An 18,801-nucleotide genomic window follows, 5' to 3' on the forward strand; every position below is an offset into this window, starting at 1 on the left:
CTGTCACAAATAAAGATTTCGGCCATCGAGGTCTTTGTCAACAATAGACGTACACACACACACACACACACACACACACACACACACACACACACACACACACACACACACACACACACACACACACACACACACGCAAATGCAACTCACGCACATACCTGCAGTCTCAGGCAATTGAACACACACTGCGAGCAGCACCACCAGTGTTTGATGAGAGTGGTGACTGGGTGGGGGTAAGGAGGAGGCTGCGGCAGGGATAGTATGGTGGAGGTGGCAGACAGTGAAGTGTTGCAAGTTAGACGGAGGGCAGGGGACAGGTTGGGGAGGGGAGGGGGGGGGAGTGGAAAAGGAGAGAAATAAAAAGACTGAGTGTAATGGTGGAATGGCGGCTGTGTAGTGCTGGAATTGGAACAGGGAAGGGGCTGGATGAGTGAGAAAAATGGCTAACAAAGGTTGAGGCCAGGAGTGTTATGGGAACGTAGGCTATATTGCAGGGAGAGTTCCCATTCGCACAGCTCAGAAAAGCTGGTGTTGGTAGGGAGGGTCTATATGGCACTGGCTGTGGAGCAGTCATTGAAATGAAGGATATCATGTTTGGCAGTGTGTTCAGCTACAGGGTGGTCCGTTTGCGTCTTGGCCACAGTTTGTCAATGGCCATTCATGCTGACAAACAGCTTGTTGGTTGTTGTGCCCACACAGAATGCAACACAGTGGTTGCAGCTTAACTTGTAGATCACATGACTGATTTCACAGGTAACCCTGCCTTTGATGGGATAGGTTATGTTTGTGACCGGACTGGAATAGGTGGTGCTGGTGGGAGGATGTATGGGACAGATCTTGCATCTAGATCTATTACAGGGGTATGAGGCATGAGATAAGGGATTGGGAGCAGGGGTTGTGTGAGGATGGACAAATATATTGTGAAGGTTTCTGTGGATGGTGGAATAGCACTGTGGGAGGGGTGGAAAGGATAGTGGAATAGCACTGTGGGAGGGGTGGCAAGGATAGTGGACATGACATTTCTCATTTCAGGGCTTGACAAAAGGTAGTCAAAACTCTGGTGGAGAATGTAATTCAGTTGCCCCAGTCCTGTGTGGTACTGAGTTACAAAGGGAATGCTCCTCTGTGGCTGTACGGTGAGACTTGGGAGGTGGTGGGAGACTGAAAAGATGGGAGATTCATTTTTGAACAAGGTTGGGAGGATACTTACGGTCTGTGAAGGCATCAGACCTTCAGTGTATTTCAAGACGGACCGCTCGTCACTGCAGATGCGACAACCACGGGTGACGGGGCTGTACGGAAGGGACTTCTCGGTATTGAATGAGTGGCAGCTGTCAAAGTGGAGGTGTTGGTGGTGGTTAGTAGGTTTGATATGGACAGAGGTACTGATGTAGCCACCTTTGAGGTGGAGGTCAACATTTAGGAAGGTGGCTTGTTGGGTTGAGTAGGACCAGGTGAAGCAAATGGGAGAGAAGTTGATGAAGTTCTGGAGGAATGTGGATAGGGTGTCCTCACCCTTGATCCAGATCACAAAGATGTCATCAATGAATCTGAACCAGGTGAGGGGTTTAGGATTCTGGGTTTTTAGGAAGGATTCCTCTAGATGGCCCATGAATAGGTTGGCATAGGATGGTGCCATGCAGATGCCCATAGCTGTACCCTGGATTTGTTTGTAGGTAATGCCATCAATGGAAAAGTAATTGTGGGTGAGGATACAGTTGGTCATGCCGACTAGGAAGGAGGTTGTTGGCTTGGAATCCATCAAGACGTTGGGAAAGGTAGTGTTCAATAGTGGTAAGGCCGTGGGCATTAAGAATTTTAGCGTAAAGGGAGGTGGTATCATTAGTGACGAGCAGGGCACCATGTGGTAAAGGGACAGGAACTGTGGAGAGTCGGTGGAGGAAATGGTTGGCATCTTTTATATAGGAGGGGACATTCTGGTTGACAGGTTGAAGGTGTTGGTCTACAAGAGCAGAGATTCTCTCAGTAGGAACACAGTAACCGGCCACAATGGGGCATCCTGGGTGGTTAGGTTCATGGACTTTAGGAAACATGTAGAAGGTAAGATTGCGGGGAGTAGTAGGGGTGAGTAGAGAGATGGACTCGGGGGAGAGGCTCTGGGATTTGAGTATCGACTGGACTCCTGCTGGATTTCTGAATCCGGGTTGCTGTGGCAAGTTTTGTAGGTGGAAGTATCTGATAGCTGGCAGAGTGTAATGAAGATAGGGTATGACACTGGCGATTTTTTGGAGATACTGTGATTGCCACTACGACTTCACAATAATGGGGAAAAAATTGTGTTCAAATTTGGTAGTAGCTCAAGAAGAGTAAGCAGATTTGCAGCCTGAAGTTTGCAATATTGATCATTAAAGATGATATGTGTGTGTGATCATTCTGCACATTTTGTGAATTTTTATTCAAACTGTTACCTGCACCTCCTACTATTATTACATCATCACCTTTCCCATAATCCTTCCCTAAACAGCCTAAATCACAGATAACACCAGTGAGCCCTGTGCTTCACTTAAAAAGTCTAGTTACCCGTTAATCTCTTCCCACAGAGTTTTGTTGCTTAATACTTCAAAGGTCTAGAGGCAGCGGACACAAGCAATCAGACAATTTTAAGAAATTCAGCAGTCTGATGGTACATGACAGAAGATACAAGCTAAATCTAGGAAGTTTTAAGAAAATCAAGACAGTCTTATTCCTGGGTAGTAATCACAGGAGGAGAATATCAGAACTGGTACAAAGCTCTGTGGGAAGAGATTAACAGGTAACTAGAATTTTTAAGTGAAGCACAGGGCTCAGTGGTGTTATCTGTGATTTAGGCTGTTTAGGGAAGGATTATCGGAACGGTGATGATGTAATAATAGTAGGAGGTTCAGGTAACAGTTTGGACTGTAACCTTAATTATACAGCTCAGAATGACATCAGGCACATTAGTGACAATATTCCTTACGCGTAGCGTGAAGATCTTGTCACTTTTTGAGCATTATGACAAGCTGTGGATGAAGCATTCTTCAGCACGTGTCTTCGGCGTCTTTCGTGCTAGCGTGCTTCAATAAAATCTTCTCGGCTTATAATCTGTGTCACTCCAAATCAAATACTCGAGCCTTCGCCATCATCATCACAAGCTAAAATCACTGACTGCCAGGGCTGTGTGGTGCTCTGATATAGGTACAAAGGCAGCATCTAGAATCTTCCAGAGAGGGCCAAAGTGACACGTGTATGGAAGCAAGCAGGGCAGCTCGTATCAGCTGTGTCCCACCACAGGACCGAATCACATTATGTAGCGTGAGGGGCCGGTGCTGCATTTGAAACTGCCGCTTCCACCTCCCTACAAGTGTCGGGCCTCTGTTTTTGCTCGCATTCGATATCCAAAGCCAGTCCTCGTGCGCTACTAAGTGTGTGTCACTGGCCTCTCGTAAAATTGATGCTGTTTATTCTAATTTTGTATCCTGCTTGTATAGCAAAATCCCAATACAATGATATTTGAGTCGAAACTTTTGTGTTTTCTCGTAGTATTTTATTCCAATTTTGTAGACAATGGTCAAGTTACCTTTGTCTAATGTGTTGTGAATGCTCTGTACAATGATGAAGAACAGTGCAAATTGTTAGTACTATGTAAATACTACAAACAATCCTGTTGGAAGAACATCCGCAACTGAGCATTATAGCAGAGGTTGAAAACACCGCTTCAGTTGTAAATTTCTTAATTTTCACATGCTCACAGGCAGCTCATTGCGCCTGGTACATGCGGCGCTCGGGGACCACAGCACAGCTATGACACCTGAAGATGGGCTTCTATCAGTCATGTGAAAATAAAGAAATTTACAACTGAAGTGGTATTTTCAACCTCTGCTATGTAAATACTGCCATATTCACAGGGGACACCATACACACCAGGAACTCAAAGACATGTGTTGTCTTTAATGGAGTGTATCGTATCTCTTATCTGGGAGGTCAAAACACAGTTCTCAGCCTCTGTCTCTTCAGCATGCGTATTACCCTGCTAGTCGTTGTGTTTATATAAGAAAACTATTCTCACTGTTGCTGAGTGTTGTGCAGGGCATTCTCAACATATTAAACAAAAGGAACTTTAAACGTTGGCTATGGCTGAACATTATCTAGAAACCAGCCATGAATTACATGTAGAAAAGATGAAAGTTTTGCCACAGTCATTATCATATTGGGCTTCTCCTGTAAAGGAAGAGTCTACAATTAAAATAAACAGCAACAATTTTAACAGCGATCAGGTGTACACCCTTGGTAGGGGCGGGGCAGGCTTTAGACATCAGACACAAAGAAAGACAGAGGACTGATGCTTGTGGAGAAGTGAGTGTGGCCGTTTTGAACGTGGCAGCAGTCCCTGGCATCAGGGTGATGTTATTCGGTCTTGTAGTGCAACGGAGATGCTACAAGCTGCCCAGCTTGCCTCTAGTGCACTGTCTGCAAGATTCCAGATGTTGCTTTTGTGTCTTTATAAGCAGAACACTGCGCAGCCCAGGCAGTCAGTGATTTTAACTCTCGATGACAATGGTGGAGACAGTTATCGAAAGCTCGAGTACTTTATTCGACGTAGTCTCGATAGTTCAAGGTGAACAGGATCAAGACCACCTCGAGCCGTTGAAAATTCGGACTATCAAAACTTGTGTGGGGAAAAGAAATAAAACAATAATGAAAAGAATTAACCACATCAACAGTGCCTCACTTTTTTTTTTTTTCAAACTCTGACTTCTTTATAGCCTTTCAGTTAGAAGATCCTTCATATCATTTCTTTATGGAAAACTGTTGCAATTTAAGCCGGTTTCTTCACGAGTCACCAATAGTAAGTTTGCTGAAACTATATTCAAGAGCAATTTTTTCCCCCTCCCTCATCTCAGTGCTTGTAACTAAACATTTTTAAAGTCACAAATTTCCTCTCCATTGTTACATCACTTATTTATAGGCATACAAACAGAAACAATCAATAAAGAAAATGAAACAATACTGTGCTGTGCCAACAATGAGAAACCCAAAACAGCACTTTCAGCAAAAGCTTTGCTTGTCTAAAGTATCAAAAACCAGGAGAAGCATGTGCATGAGGCCACTGGCACCGACAAAACCAAAAGGAGTGATTGGTTCGACAGGGGTTGTGCTACGAGCGAGTGGAGGAAACGGATCTAGGATTGATACACTATACAGTCTATTTTTTTCTTGTTTCTTTTTTTATTTTTTATGAGGCTCAGATTTATGGGAAATTATGAGACGTGAAATATCGAGACTACTGTGTCTACTAGGTCACCTGTGAGGGAGAGACATTTGGATTTGATCCAAGTCTTTTGATATCCTAATCTAATTCTGTTAAGGCTGTTGTTCTGATTAGTTTCTTTATGCTATCTCAGTTATTCAGATTCTTACTTTAATTATAATTTAAATGTTCATAAACTCTGACATTCCAGAGTTTTGCAACGAAGCACCTGCAGGAACAGCGCAGGCTGAAGGAGGTTAGCGCCCTCCAGACTATGGCGCAGCTGGAAGCTATAGAGGCTGAGAGGATGAAGATGGACCTCCGGGCCGAGGGGCGGCAGACGTTGCAGAAGCTGCGCATCGCCAAGTTGGAAGCCGAAAAGGAAGAACGGATCGGCAAGGTGAAGATAAATGAGTCCTACATTCCAGATTTTAGAGATGATAATTCTTCGACCATTATCTAGTGGGAAACCATTAAATGATTTATTAGATAGGAATAGCAGCATTATAAGATTATTTACTAATGCTGCTGCTGCGGTTGTCTACAGGGCAGTATTATCGTTTGACAGTCATGAGGAGATACAGAAAGACGTGGACAAAATTTTCATTGGTATAAGGAACAGTGACTTCATTTAAAAAGAGACAATCCCTAAAAATTGTTTTGCAAAACAATCAACAAAGCATGGGCTATCGTTTGAGAAAATAAAATTAATTGTTTTTTTGCTCCTTTGTTATTTTTTGTTTTTGTGACAAATAGTAGTCTAATTATTTTTCTTGAAAATATAAAATAAGCCATTATTTTTCTTGAGAATATAACATATGCCACTGAAATTTCAAGGGTCCTGAGTAATATACTTTCGAACTACCCAAATTATAAGTGGTTAATCTTATAAAAGAGACAGGTTTACCCAGCATTATTTAAAAAAAGTTCAAGTTAGTTAAATTTTTAAAAACTACAAAACATACAGTAGATATTATTAACAGCCGCAACTTTCTTCAATAGAGCACATACACTACTCTGAAAACTGGCTAGTTCTTCTGGTACATGTTTTAGGACATTCGACAACAGCAAGCACGTGAAGAATGGGAACTGGGCAAATATCCTCCCATTAGTGGCAGTGAAATGGCGGTTAATGTACTTTGTGTTAACACTGTGCAATATAATTCTGATACACTGCTAATATTAACGATAAAATAACCTAAAACATTTATCACAAGACTTTCTCTTAAGTCAGTCTGCAATGGAGTTAAAGGAGTTGCCCAACAAAAAGTTATTTAGTTCAATCTTAACATTGCATGTTATGTAGAAGACCTTCATCATTATCTAAAAGGTTGTCAAGTCAAAATACATAAGTGTCCATGTATCTGACTTCTTTCTGTACTGGTGTTAAGCCCTTCAAGTTTTTAATGCTAGTATTATATTTCTGCTTTGCACTTCTTTTCAGAATAGAGAAGCATTGGTATTGACAATGGACATAAACAGATATATGTATTGTGAAACAGTTTTCAAACTACCAAATGTGTATGAAGATGTCTGTGAAGGATGTTCTAGAACTAGCACTGGACAAAATTCAACTAACACACTTCTGCATTCCAAAAATCCTATTCTCATTAGTCAAGTGCAGGATGTTCTAGAACTAGCACCAGGCATAATTCACTAGCATGCTTTTGTATTCTGAAAATCCTATTTTCATAAGCTCAATTTCCGCAGAAATAAGATTTTGTTTAGTGAATGGAAAAAAAGAGAATAAAATAGTTTTTTCTGTTTTGAAAGTTACCTATAGCAGTAATCATGCATAGTACAAATGTAGTTGGACTGAGTGGCATATTCTAGGGTGTGGGTTTCCTGATTATGAGTGTCATTTTAGTCTGAACATTGAATTCTTGGTGCACTGTGGCAAACATGTTATTAGAATGTGACATTGGGTTGTAATGATTGAAGTCCTCTTAGTAACGTAAAAATAATGTGTATCAATTGCAAATTAGTTTTATTAACATATGACTGGTTTCAATGCTGTATGCACCATTGTCAGATATAAAATTGCACAATAGCTCCTAATATCATGTCAGACCACCTTTTGCCCGACATAGCACAGCAACTTGACGCAGCGAGGATCCAACTAGTCATTGTAAGTCCCCTGCAGAAATATTGAACCACGCCGCCATGCTGCCGTTCATAATTGTGCAGGATTTTATGCACAAAATGACCTCTCAATTAGTTCCACGAATGTTTGGTGAGATTCGTGTCAGACGATTAAGGAGGCCGTATTGTTTGCTCGTACTGTCCAGAACGTTCTGTGCAAATAATTGTGGCTCGGTTACATGGCGCGCTGTCATCTGTAACACGAAGTCGACGAATGGCTGCAAATGGTCTCCAAATAGCCGAACGTAACTAATGCCAGTCAGTGATCGGTTCAGTTGGACCAGAGGACTCAGACCGTTCCATGTAAACACAGCCCATACCGTTACGGAGCTATCACCAACGTGCACAGTGCCTTTGTCGACAACTCGGGTCCGTGGCTTCATGGGGCCTGTGCCACACTCGAAATCTACTGTGATCCCTTACCGAACTGAATTTGAGACACATCTGACCAGGCCACAGTTTTCCAGTCATTGAGGGTCCAACTGATGTGCCCACAAGCCCAGGACAGGCGCTGCAGGCGATGTCGTGCTGTTAGCGAGGGCACTCGCATCACTCATCTGTTGCCACAGCCCGTTAATGCCAGATTTTGCTCACTGTCAACATTCATCATGTGTCCTACATTGATTTTCGTGGTTATGTTACACAGTGTTGCTTGTCTGTTAGCACTGACAACTCTGTGCAAATACTGCTGCTCTCAGTTGTTAAGTGAAGGCTGTTGACCACTGTGTTGTGTGTGGTGAGAGGTAATACCTGAAATCTGATGTTCTCGCCACACTCTTGACGGTGTGAATCTCGAAATACTAACTTCCCTAATGATTTCTGAAATGGAATATCCCATGCGTCTAACTCCAACTACCACCCCACTTTCAAAGTCTCTTAGCTCCCACTGTGTGGCCAGAATCACATTGGAAATCGTTTTACATGAGCCACCTGAGTGCCAATGACAGCTCCACCAATGCACTCTCCTTCTATTCCTTGCGTTCGCAATACTACCACCATCTGAACGTGTGCATGTCGCTATGCCATCAGTTATCACCTCATTGTACTCGTAGCCGAGAATTTTATATCTGATGATGGTATGAGACACTGAAATCAGTTGCATGTTAATGGAAATACTTTGTGACTGAGACAGAAAATTTTTACATAAATAAACATCTTTTTGCCTCAAATATTTTCATTATACCCGCATTTATCTTCTCACAGAGCAAAGCTGGTGGTGTGAGCCATTCAGGAAAAGCAGCCCCAGATCATTACATGCCCTTCACTTAATTTCTGTTTGCTGTTAACAGAAGAAAAAAGTGACACTAATTATTTCACATTAAGGTTGACTTCAGCTCAAAAATTTTGATCACCTAGCCAGTGATACAAAATGTATGACTGACAGCAAACTTAAATTTGAAAACAAACTGAAGAAGTTTCTCCTTGAGGCTACCTTCTATTTCATAGAAGAGTATCTATTTATGTAACATCTAAAAGGTAGAGGGTAATGTGAAAGGATAGATAAAAAAAATCTACTCTCCAAGCTGCACACACACAAAAAGGTTTCATTTTTGGAGCCAGTGGCTCTTTCTTCTGGCAGATCTGTTTGTGTTTGGAAGGGGGAGAGAGAGAGAGAGAGAGAGAGAGAGAGAGAGAGAGAGAGAGCTGGTAGCCATATTTACATATGAATGTAATCCACACTCAAGAGTTTCATCATAATCATGTTGAACAGTTTCCAGTCTGTCTGAACATAAGTTTCTCCGTCTAGTTGTGATTTCCCACCTTCTATACATGTTCACATTGGTCCAGTCCTCGCCTCTTTTTCCAACCCACTGCTCAACACCTTGGTCTTTCTCTTGATCATTTCCTTTGCCTGTTCATTTCATGTACCTTCTTGGGAATCACCTTGTTTCCCATTCTCTTTAAGTGTCCATACCATCTTAGCCTTGAAGTTTCTGTCCTACTCTAAAGGGTTCTTCTTTCACTATTTTTCTGACCCTTTCATTCCTCATCCTCTCTCTCCTTGTTACTCCTACACTACTTCAGAGGTCATGCCTGTAATCTACTTACATCTCTTTTCTTCACTACCTGTGTTTCAGTGCATAGCTCAGCACTGGGATGTAGTAACTTATACATTACTTCTTTGCTTTTTTTGCAGGATGTATTTGTGGGAGTTTGTAGGAAGAGTTTGCAGGAATGCTTTTGCCTCTCTGCCACATTCACTAATATCTTTCTTATCTCTTCCACTTTCATTCATCGCACTTCCCGAGTACTTGATACTTCCCACCATCTTCAGTTGTTCGTATCCGATCCTTATTCTGCTAGTTGGTCTGCCTTTCTTTCTAGTTGTAACCAGGATCTCACATTTGTTGACATTAAATTTCAATTCGTACTGCCTCACGGTTTCTTCCCAAGCATCTAGCTTTTCTGGATCTCCTCCTCCCTGTTTCCCCAGACCATCAAGTCATTTGTGCACACTGTTGCTGTCAGCTTGTCTTCTCCAGATTTTTCTGCAAATTTAGTCATTATCTCATCCAAAACCACTATGGAGAGGAAAGGTTACAGTGCAGTTCCCTGTTTCACAACACTTGTTTGCTGGAACCAATCTGTCCAGTCATTTCCCACTTTCACACAACTCAGGTGTCTACAGTAAACTTCCTTCCTCCACTCTGCTTATTGTCTCTTTTTCCACTCCCTTCTTTTCTAGTGTATCCCAGATCTTACTCCTACACACGCTATCAAATGCCATTTTTGTATCGATAAAGGGCGCCACCGGGTCTTCTCCAAATTCGTAGAGGTGGTCGTGCAGCTGCCTCACTGCGAATCTGAGGTCAACAGTTGACCTTCCAGGTCTGAAGCCACACTGTTCGTCTCTCCATTTGTTCTCAATCCTTATTTGGATTCTGCTCTCTGGGATCTTTTCGTATACTGTGGTACAGCATGGTATTAGTGTGCAACTCCTGTGGTTTCTACAGTCCTCCCTACTCCCATTCTTGAATGTAGGGACAATTAGTGCCCTCTTCCAATCTTCTGGAGTCTCCTTCTCATTCTCCGCTAGCCTCATCGTGCCGTACAGCCACTATTTCCCAAGCTCCCCTGCTACCTTCACCATTTTGACCCTTACTTCACCCATGCTTGGTACCTTTCCACCTTTCATCTTGTCCAGTGCCATTTCCTTTCTTTCCATCTCAGGTTCTTCCTCCCACCCCAGTACTTTAATTCTACGTCCTTCAGTCTATTATCCTCATTCAAGTCCATTCAAATTTAGCAAATGCTCAAAGTACTCCTTCCACATTATCTTCAGTGACTCTTTGTTATGAACCACATTTATCCATCATTGTTGTATCCTCTCTCAAACCCCTACTCTTACTTTTGTTCGCTCCATATAGTAATTTCTTACTTCCTCTACTATTTTCCTCTATCATATTTGTCCATTCTTCCATTCAATTTCTTCTCTCCTCAGCGATTGTCTTATTTGCCCCTCCCCCCTTTTTTTAAAAATACTCCTTTCTTGCTGATTCAGTCCTTTCTCGGAACCACAGTCTGAAGGCCTTGTTTTTCCTCCCCACTATATCCTTGACTCTTTCATTGCATCAAAGTGTCACCTTCCACCTTTTTCTGCCACTTGTCCTTCTTCATACAGCTACTGCAACATCTACCACAGCACTTTTAAATCGCCCCCAGTCCTTTTCTCCTGTTTTTGGTTAATTCTTTGGTACCCTTTCCCTTATAATCTCCTGGTATTCTTCATTTACTTCCTTTTCCTTCAATTTCCATACTCTGATTCTCCTTTCCTGGTTCTCTGTCTTCTTCCATTCCTTAATGATTCTCATACTCATTACCAGTAGCCAGCGGTCACCATCCAGAGCCTCAAATGGTAATACCTTTATATCTGTTACTGTCTTCTTAATTTCCCAGTCATGGAGCATCTAATCCACCAAAGATTTCTGTGCTACATTCCTGCTGTACCATGTTACTTTATGGCTCCCTTTTTTCCAAAACCACGAGTTACGTATCACTAAACCATTTCTCTTCCAGAATTCCAGCAATCTCTTTCCTTCTTCATTTCTACTTCCCCATCTGTCTGAACCAAGTACATTTTCATACCCTTGTCTTTCATTCCCTACATGCGTATTCAAATCTGCCATGACTATTATCCTTTGTCGGTCCAACTGCTTTTGTAGTTGTTACTTGAAGGCCTGCTTCTCTTGAGATGTACAGCCCACTTGAGGGGCATACACTTGAACCACCTCTTTACTCCTTCATTATCCTGTTGTTGCTCCTCCGTACCTCTTCCTTTTAGACATCCCTCACAACAACTCCCACTGCCTGTTGTTATCCTTCTTCATTTCCACTCCAACACAACCTGTGTAACCTTTCCTCAGCTCTATATTGCCTTCTCCTTCCATCGTGTCTCTCCCATACATAAAATATCTACAGGGTTATTACAAATGATTGAAGCGATTTCACAGCTCTACAATAACTTTATTATTTGAGATATTTTCACAATGCTTTGCACACACATACAAAAACTCAAAAAGTTTTTTAGGCATTCACAAAAGTTCGATATGTGCCCCTTTAGTGTTTCGGCAGACATCAAGCCGATAATAGAGTTCCTCCCACACTCGGTGCAGCATGTCCCCATCAATGAGTTCGAAAGCATCGTTGATGCGAGCTTGCAGTTCTGGCATGTTTCTTGGTAGAGGAGGTTTAAACACTGAATCTTTCACATAACCCCACAGAAAGAAATCGCATGGGGTTAAGTCGGGAGAGCATGGAGACCGTGACATGAATTGCTGATCATGATCTCCACCACGACCGATCCATCTGTTTTCCAATCTCCTGTTTAAGAAATGCCGAACATCATGATGGAAGTGCGGTGCAGCACCATCCTGTTGAAAGATGAAGTCGGCGCTGTCGGTCTCCAGTTGTGGCATGAGCCAATTTTCCAGCATGTCCAGATACACATGTCCTGTAACGTTTTTTTCGCAGAAGAAAAAGGGGCCGTAAACTTTAAACCGTGAGATTGCACAAAACACGTTAACTTTTGGTGAATTACGAATTTGCTGCACGAATGCGTGAGGATTCTGTACCACCCAGATTCGCACATTGTGTCTGTTCACTTCACCATTAAGAAAAAATGTTGCTTTATCACTGAAAACAAGTTTCGCACTGAACGCATCCTCTTCCATGAGCTGTTGCAACCGCGCCGAAAATTCAAAGCGTTTGACTTTGTCATCGGGTGTCAGGGCTTGTAGCAATTGTAAACGGTAAGGCTTCTGCTTTAGCCTTTTCCGTAAGATTTTCCAAACCTTCGGCTGTGGTACGTTTAGCTCCCTGCTTGCTTTTTTCATCGACTTCTGCGGGCTACGCGTGAAACTTGCCCGCACGCGTTCAACCGTTTCTTCACTCACTGCAGGCCGACCCGTTGATTTCCCCTTACAGAGGCATCCAGAAGCTTTAAACTGCGCATACCATCGCCGAATGGAGTTAGCAGTTGGTGGATCTTTGTTGAACTTCGTCCTGAAGTGTCGTTGCACTGTTATGACTGACTGATGTGAGTGCACTTCAAGCACGACATACGCTTTCTCGGCTCCTGTCGCCATTTTGTCTCACTGTGCTCTCGAGCGCTCTGGCGGCAGAAACCTGAAGTGCGGCTTCAGCCGAACAAAACTTTATGAGTCTTTTTACATATCTGTAGTGTGTTGTGACGTATGTCAATGAATGGAGCTACAGCGAATTTATGAAATCGCTTCAATCATTTGTAATAGCCCTGTATATTTCTCCTGCCCATCATATCCATTATTTCCTCTATCTTTCCTGTCAGTGTTCCAAGTTGCAATTTGTACTTTGTTTGCCTTGCCAGGTTGTTGTCTTGTATGTCCATTCTTATTGAGGCTAGTTGTCTTTGATTTGGGGGGGAGGTCATCAGTCTCATCGTATTAGAGAAGGATGGGGAAGGAAGTCGGCCATGCCCTTTGAAAGGAACCGGCATTTGCCCGGAGTGATTTAGGGAAATCACGGAAAACTAATTGAGGATGGCCAGATGCAGGATTGAACCATCATCCTCCCGCATGCAAGTCCAGTATGTTAACCACTGCACCACCTCGCTCGGTACCTTTGGTTGCTGATCCACTTTTTGCTACATAGGCCTGTCACAGCTTCACTAGAGTCCCATTAGCCACCACTTTTCAGAGTTCCTACAGAGCCTTCACAGCTACCACACTGGTCCTGGGGCACTTGAAGTACACACTGTACTTCACCCCAGTGGGCCATTCCCTAATTTGTTGCGTCGCCCTCCTCCTGTGACTTGGACGAGAATTGGTCTTCTGAGAGGCACTCAGGAGTTTCTCAGTTACAATTTGCTTGGCTTGGAATGTGTGTCCAAGCTGCTCAGAGCATCGTTCCCCATACTGAAACTACTCTTAGAGATCTTGAGGTCTACTAAAATCAGGTGCAGGTGTTCACACTCCACACACACACACACACACACACACACACACAACATCTAAGCCTTGGTTTGTGGAGGGAGGTGAGGTGGTTTTGCCAGTTGGCAATAAATCAATAGATTAAGTAACAGCTATAAAATGTCTAGGATCATGTGGCTGGACCGATATAAGTAGAATGATCTCATAAAACTAGTTGTATGAAAAGCAGATATCAGACAGATTCATTGGGAGAATCCTAAGGAAATGTAACACGCCACTGGAAAAGGTGCTTTACAAAACCTCAGTCAGCCAATTCTTGTGTCCTACTTGTTACTCTGAGGCCAGCACTCGATCATATCAGTAGAGAAGAAAGCGAATGTCTAAAGAAGAGTCGTTTGTTTTATCACCAGTAGTATTACAGAGATGCTCATCAAACACCAGGGGCAGACTCTATGAGAGAGCCAGTGTCTGTTACAGAGATATTTGATTGTAAAATTTCAGAGTACATGTTCCAGGAAGAGTTAAGCAACATATTACTTCCTGCCACGTGCAATGTGAGAAATGACTGTGTTAATAAAGTCAATGAAATTTGCACTCATACAGAGGTAAGCGCTAGCCATTCTTTCAGTGCAGTATTTGTAAATGGAACAGTTGCCACCATCATGGCCAGTTCACTACACACCTGTCACTGTAACAGAGAGTGATTTTGTGATGGTGGCACACTTTCTTGCCCTCAGATGTGTCACACAGTGTGATCTGTAAGTGTCAGGAATTTATGCTGTACATTGAATCTGTAGAAGATGAAAAGAGTGGGATGGAAACAGGAAAGAGGAAGGCAGGTAGGCAAATGTGCTCAGTGCTGAGGATCGGTAGTGTAGTGTCGAGAATATTTGTCGAAAGGTTCACAGACGACAAATAATTATTTTTTCCCCACAGCCAAAAAGTCTGCAGCGAGAACTGCTGTTTAATCGGCTCCATCAGGATGAGGTTCTTGCAGAGGAAATGGATAAAGTCAAGAGGCAAGAGATAGTGCAGCTGAAGCTCAGGTAATAACTCTTTCAGTCTAATTTAAATTCATTAATATTTGAAATATGCGGTTTCAGTATAATGTGAGAATGTCTGGGGTGGAATAAAATCATACAGCTAAGGCATTCAGCAGTCAAGAGTTGCGTAAATAAGATCTAAATCTTGAGTGCGAAAATATAAGTTAAGCCAAAGGTAACATAAAAGTAGTAATGATGTAATGTGTTCATCAGAAATATCTATACATAAAAATCTTCTTTGTATGGAATGAATCTATAAATGTTCATCCATCCAAATTTCTCACTCAGTGCCATTATTGTAAAAAGGTAAAACACATCAAAATCGATAAAAATATCATGTAACCATGTCCTGTTTTGAAACAATACCCATCAGCATAAATCAATATATGCTGAGTGTGAATGTCAGTAGAGATCCAATGTTAGAAGTTTGTGCACCTGGCTGATCCTCGTCCAGGAAAACATATCCGCATGTTGACTCCCAATCACGTTCATGCTCAGCATTCACTGATTTATTTTTGCTGGTTAGAAGGGAAGTGACCACGAAATTTTTATTGATTTCTTATGTGTTTTTATTTCTATATAATAAATCTATATAATAATGTAATGACCATAACATTTTTAGTGACTTTTTTGTTTTTTTTTTTATTTCTCTCTAATAATGACATTACTGAGAGAACTTTGTTTGAATGAAAATTTGTGAACATATTACTTGCAGTGAAGATTATTGTGTGTAAATATTTATGACAATGAAGATATGTACCTTACATTAAATTATCCAGCTTTTGCAGTATGTGTGGCTGAGTCAACATTTTAGCTTCTAAGCTGACTACAGCAATGACCTCACACCCAATTGTGGATCAGTTCAAAAATTTAAATTATTGCTAAGCTTTTGGACACTGCTCTGTCTTGAATCTAACAGATGAATGACTTTGTCTCCCCTCCTTTTGAGGTTTGAGGGGCCTGTCCTTCCTTATTACATTTTTCAATCTCACCCTCTTTTGTACCTGGGAAGGGACTAATATCCCAAAAAAACTGGGTTCCTTTCTCAAACCTTTATACATGTCTACCAACAATATTAAAAATTTCACCTATTGAAGGTGAGCAATTCTGTTTCATGACTTACTAGTTTTCTTGATTGCATTTTACTTTACTAGCTATAAAGGGTAGTCAAATGAAAGCAAGTCAGACAGGAAGAAACAGTAACGAAACGGTTTATTATTCCACAAGCAATCATCGTAACTGTTAATACATTTATCCCACTGTGAAACAAGACCATCAATGGCTTCACGCAAAAATGTTTGTGGTTGCCTATGGAACCGTGCTTGTTTCCCAGTCCGCACCTCTGCATCCGAAGCAAAGTGGTGGCTACGAATGTCTTTCCTCAGGGCTCCAAAAATATGGAAATCACATGAGAAGAGATTGGGACTCTACAGAAGATATGTAAGGCCTTCCCAGAAAAAACTTCAGCAGCATAGTTGAAACACCCTTGGCAACACGTGGGCCCACTGACACTTTGCACTGATGGAAGCACACCATTAAATTCAAATGCCCAGGAATGTTGTGGGATGGCACCGTTCTGTTGCAGGATAATGCCTGCCCACTTATTGCCAAGCTTGTTTCAAATATGCTGCAGAAGTTTCACTGGGAATCCGTTACACATCTGCCATACAGTACAGATCCCTTCCCATGTGATTTCTATATTTTTCGAGCCCCAAAAAAAGACGTTCGTGCCCATCAATTTGCTTTGTACGAAGAGGTGTCTGGGTACAATCATGTTTCCATAGGCAACTGCAAACATTTTTCCACAAAGGCCTTGACCATCTTGTCTCACAGTGGGATAAATGTATTAATAATTGTGTTAATAGTTATAGTTTTGAAATAATAAACAGTTTACTTGCCAATATTGTGAAAAGGAAAAGTCGCTCTCACCATGTAGCAGAGGTACTGAGTCGAAGATAGGCAAAACGAAAAGACTGTCACAAATAGGCTTTGGGCCAGCAAAGCCTTCATCAAAAATAGACAAAAAAAAAAAAAACACACACACACACACACACACACACACACATACACACACACACACGTGTGTACAAATGCAACTCACGCAGTGACTGCAGTCTCTGGCAATGGAAGCCACATTGCATTGTGACTTTAGTTGCCAGAGAATGCAGTCGCGAGCGTGTGTGTGTGTGTGTGTGTGTGTGTGTGTGTGTGTGTGTGTGTGTGTGTGGCTGAAAGCTTATTTGCGACAGTCTTTTTGTTGTGTCTATCTGTGACTCAGCATCTCTGCTATATGGTGAGTAGCAACTTTCTTTTTCATAATATTGTTACATTCCATTCCAGATTTTCCATTATTTGAAACAGTTTACTTACTTCTTCCATTTGTCTTTGTCTTTCAATATTTGATTTTCCACTGTTTTGTTGTGTCTTGCATTATGTTGCATATTTCATGCATATGATCTGATAATCCTAACGCTGTATGTGTTGTCCTTTGTACAAATACTGACAAGGAAGTTCATGGCATAATTGTGATAAATATGACTAAATTTAAATTGTGTTTTAATGATGCTCCAACCAGTCTCTGAAATATTTCCCATGAGGATAAATGTTCAGCTTCGGTGTTGCACATACGTGTGTACTGCTTATAGAACTACTCAATTTATTTTCTTTTTCCATTTTGTATTGTTATTTCAGACAGCAGTTACGTGAATCGAGTGTTGAACTAAAAGAGTTAGAATCGAAGTTGAGAGCAGCGTATGTCTACAAGGAACTGTGTGCTCAGAAAGCAGAGAAGGAGGCAGAGAAGATGAGGGAGAAAGTAAGTTTGTATAACACATGTACGAGGCTAGAACAATTACTTCCTTTGTAGAATTGGAATAAAGAAGTGGACAGGCACATGATAAAGGATGATCTGTTTCTAATTTTTTTAAGATAAAGTCCTTCAGAGCTCTGAATTGGGACTTTCTCTGGATTAGATTAGATTAATACTTGTTCCATAGATCATGAATACAACACTTTGCAATGATGTGGAATGTGTCAGTATAACAAAATAGTTCTTCACACACCATAATTCAAGTTCTTTTTTAAATTTATTTTTTAGTTGTAAGATTACTAATTTGTATCTAAAAACTCATCTATTGAGTAGGAGGAGTTATGAGTCAGAAATTCTTTTAATTCGTTTTTAAATGTTCCTTGGCTGGCTGTCAGACTTTTGATGTTATTAGGTAAGGGATCAAAGATTTTTTGTCACAGCATAATTCACCCCTTTCTGTGCCAAAGTTAGATTTAATCCAAAGTTCTGGAATTCAGCTTTTCTTCTAGTGTTGCAGCTATGCACATTGTTATTCCTTTTGAAATTATTCTGATTACACACTTTTGTGCAATGATAACTTTCTTCCTTAATGGTGAATTACCCCAAAATATGATGTCGTATGAAAGCAGTGAGTGAACATAGACATAGTAAGCTAATTTACTTATTTCCAATAACCCTAATAGCATAAATAGCTGAACTCAAACATTTCAGCAGATCATCAATTTGTTTCTTCCAATTCAATCTCTCATCAATGCCCACACCCGAAGATCTGGAATATTCTGCCCGAGCTACAGACTTTTGTTCAAACTCTGTATTTATTAATGACGTTCTGCCATTTACTGTACAGAACTCCATATACTGTGTTTTATCAATTTTAATGAGAGTCCCTTTGCAGATGACTACTTAATAATTATTTACAATTTCCGCAGCTAATCATTGTTTCTTGGATGTGATTACTTTACTTGTTTTATCAGCAAAAAGAACTGGCTTCACATCTTTGTGACTATAGAATGGCAAGTCGTTAATATATATTGAGAATATTGAGGGACTCAAAATTTAACCTTTTGAGACCCCATTCTTGATACTTCCCCAGTCTGAGGAATCTGCTGATTTTCCTGCTTATGTGAACTGTTCATTTCAACCTTTTGTACTCCTCCAGTTAAATATGTG

The 18,801-nt window shown here is 41.3% G+C and overlaps 1 protein-coding gene across 1 annotated transcript in view; it reads left to right on the forward strand.

Annotated features, from left to right (window-relative positions):
- Window positions 1-18,801, forward strand: part of LOC124718975 (meiosis-specific nuclear structural protein 1-like) — a 94,384-nt gene that overhangs the window by 9,856 nt on the left and 65,727 nt on the right. The window contains exons 2-4 of the mRNA XM_047244646.1: window positions 5,442-5,630; window positions 14,716-14,825; window positions 17,514-17,637. Coding sequence (XP_047100602.1) covers window positions 5,442-5,630; window positions 14,716-14,825; window positions 17,514-17,637 — 423 coding nt within the window. The remainder of the gene's footprint in view (window positions 1-5,441; window positions 5,631-14,715; window positions 14,826-17,513; window positions 17,638-18,801) is intronic.

Source organism: Schistocerca piceifrons, chromosome 10, assembly GCF_021461385.2.
Source record: "Schistocerca piceifrons isolate TAMUIC-IGC-003096 chromosome 10, iqSchPice1.1, whole genome shotgun sequence".
Classification (NCBI taxonomy): Eukaryota; Metazoa; Arthropoda; class Insecta; order Orthoptera; family Acrididae; genus Schistocerca; species Schistocerca piceifrons.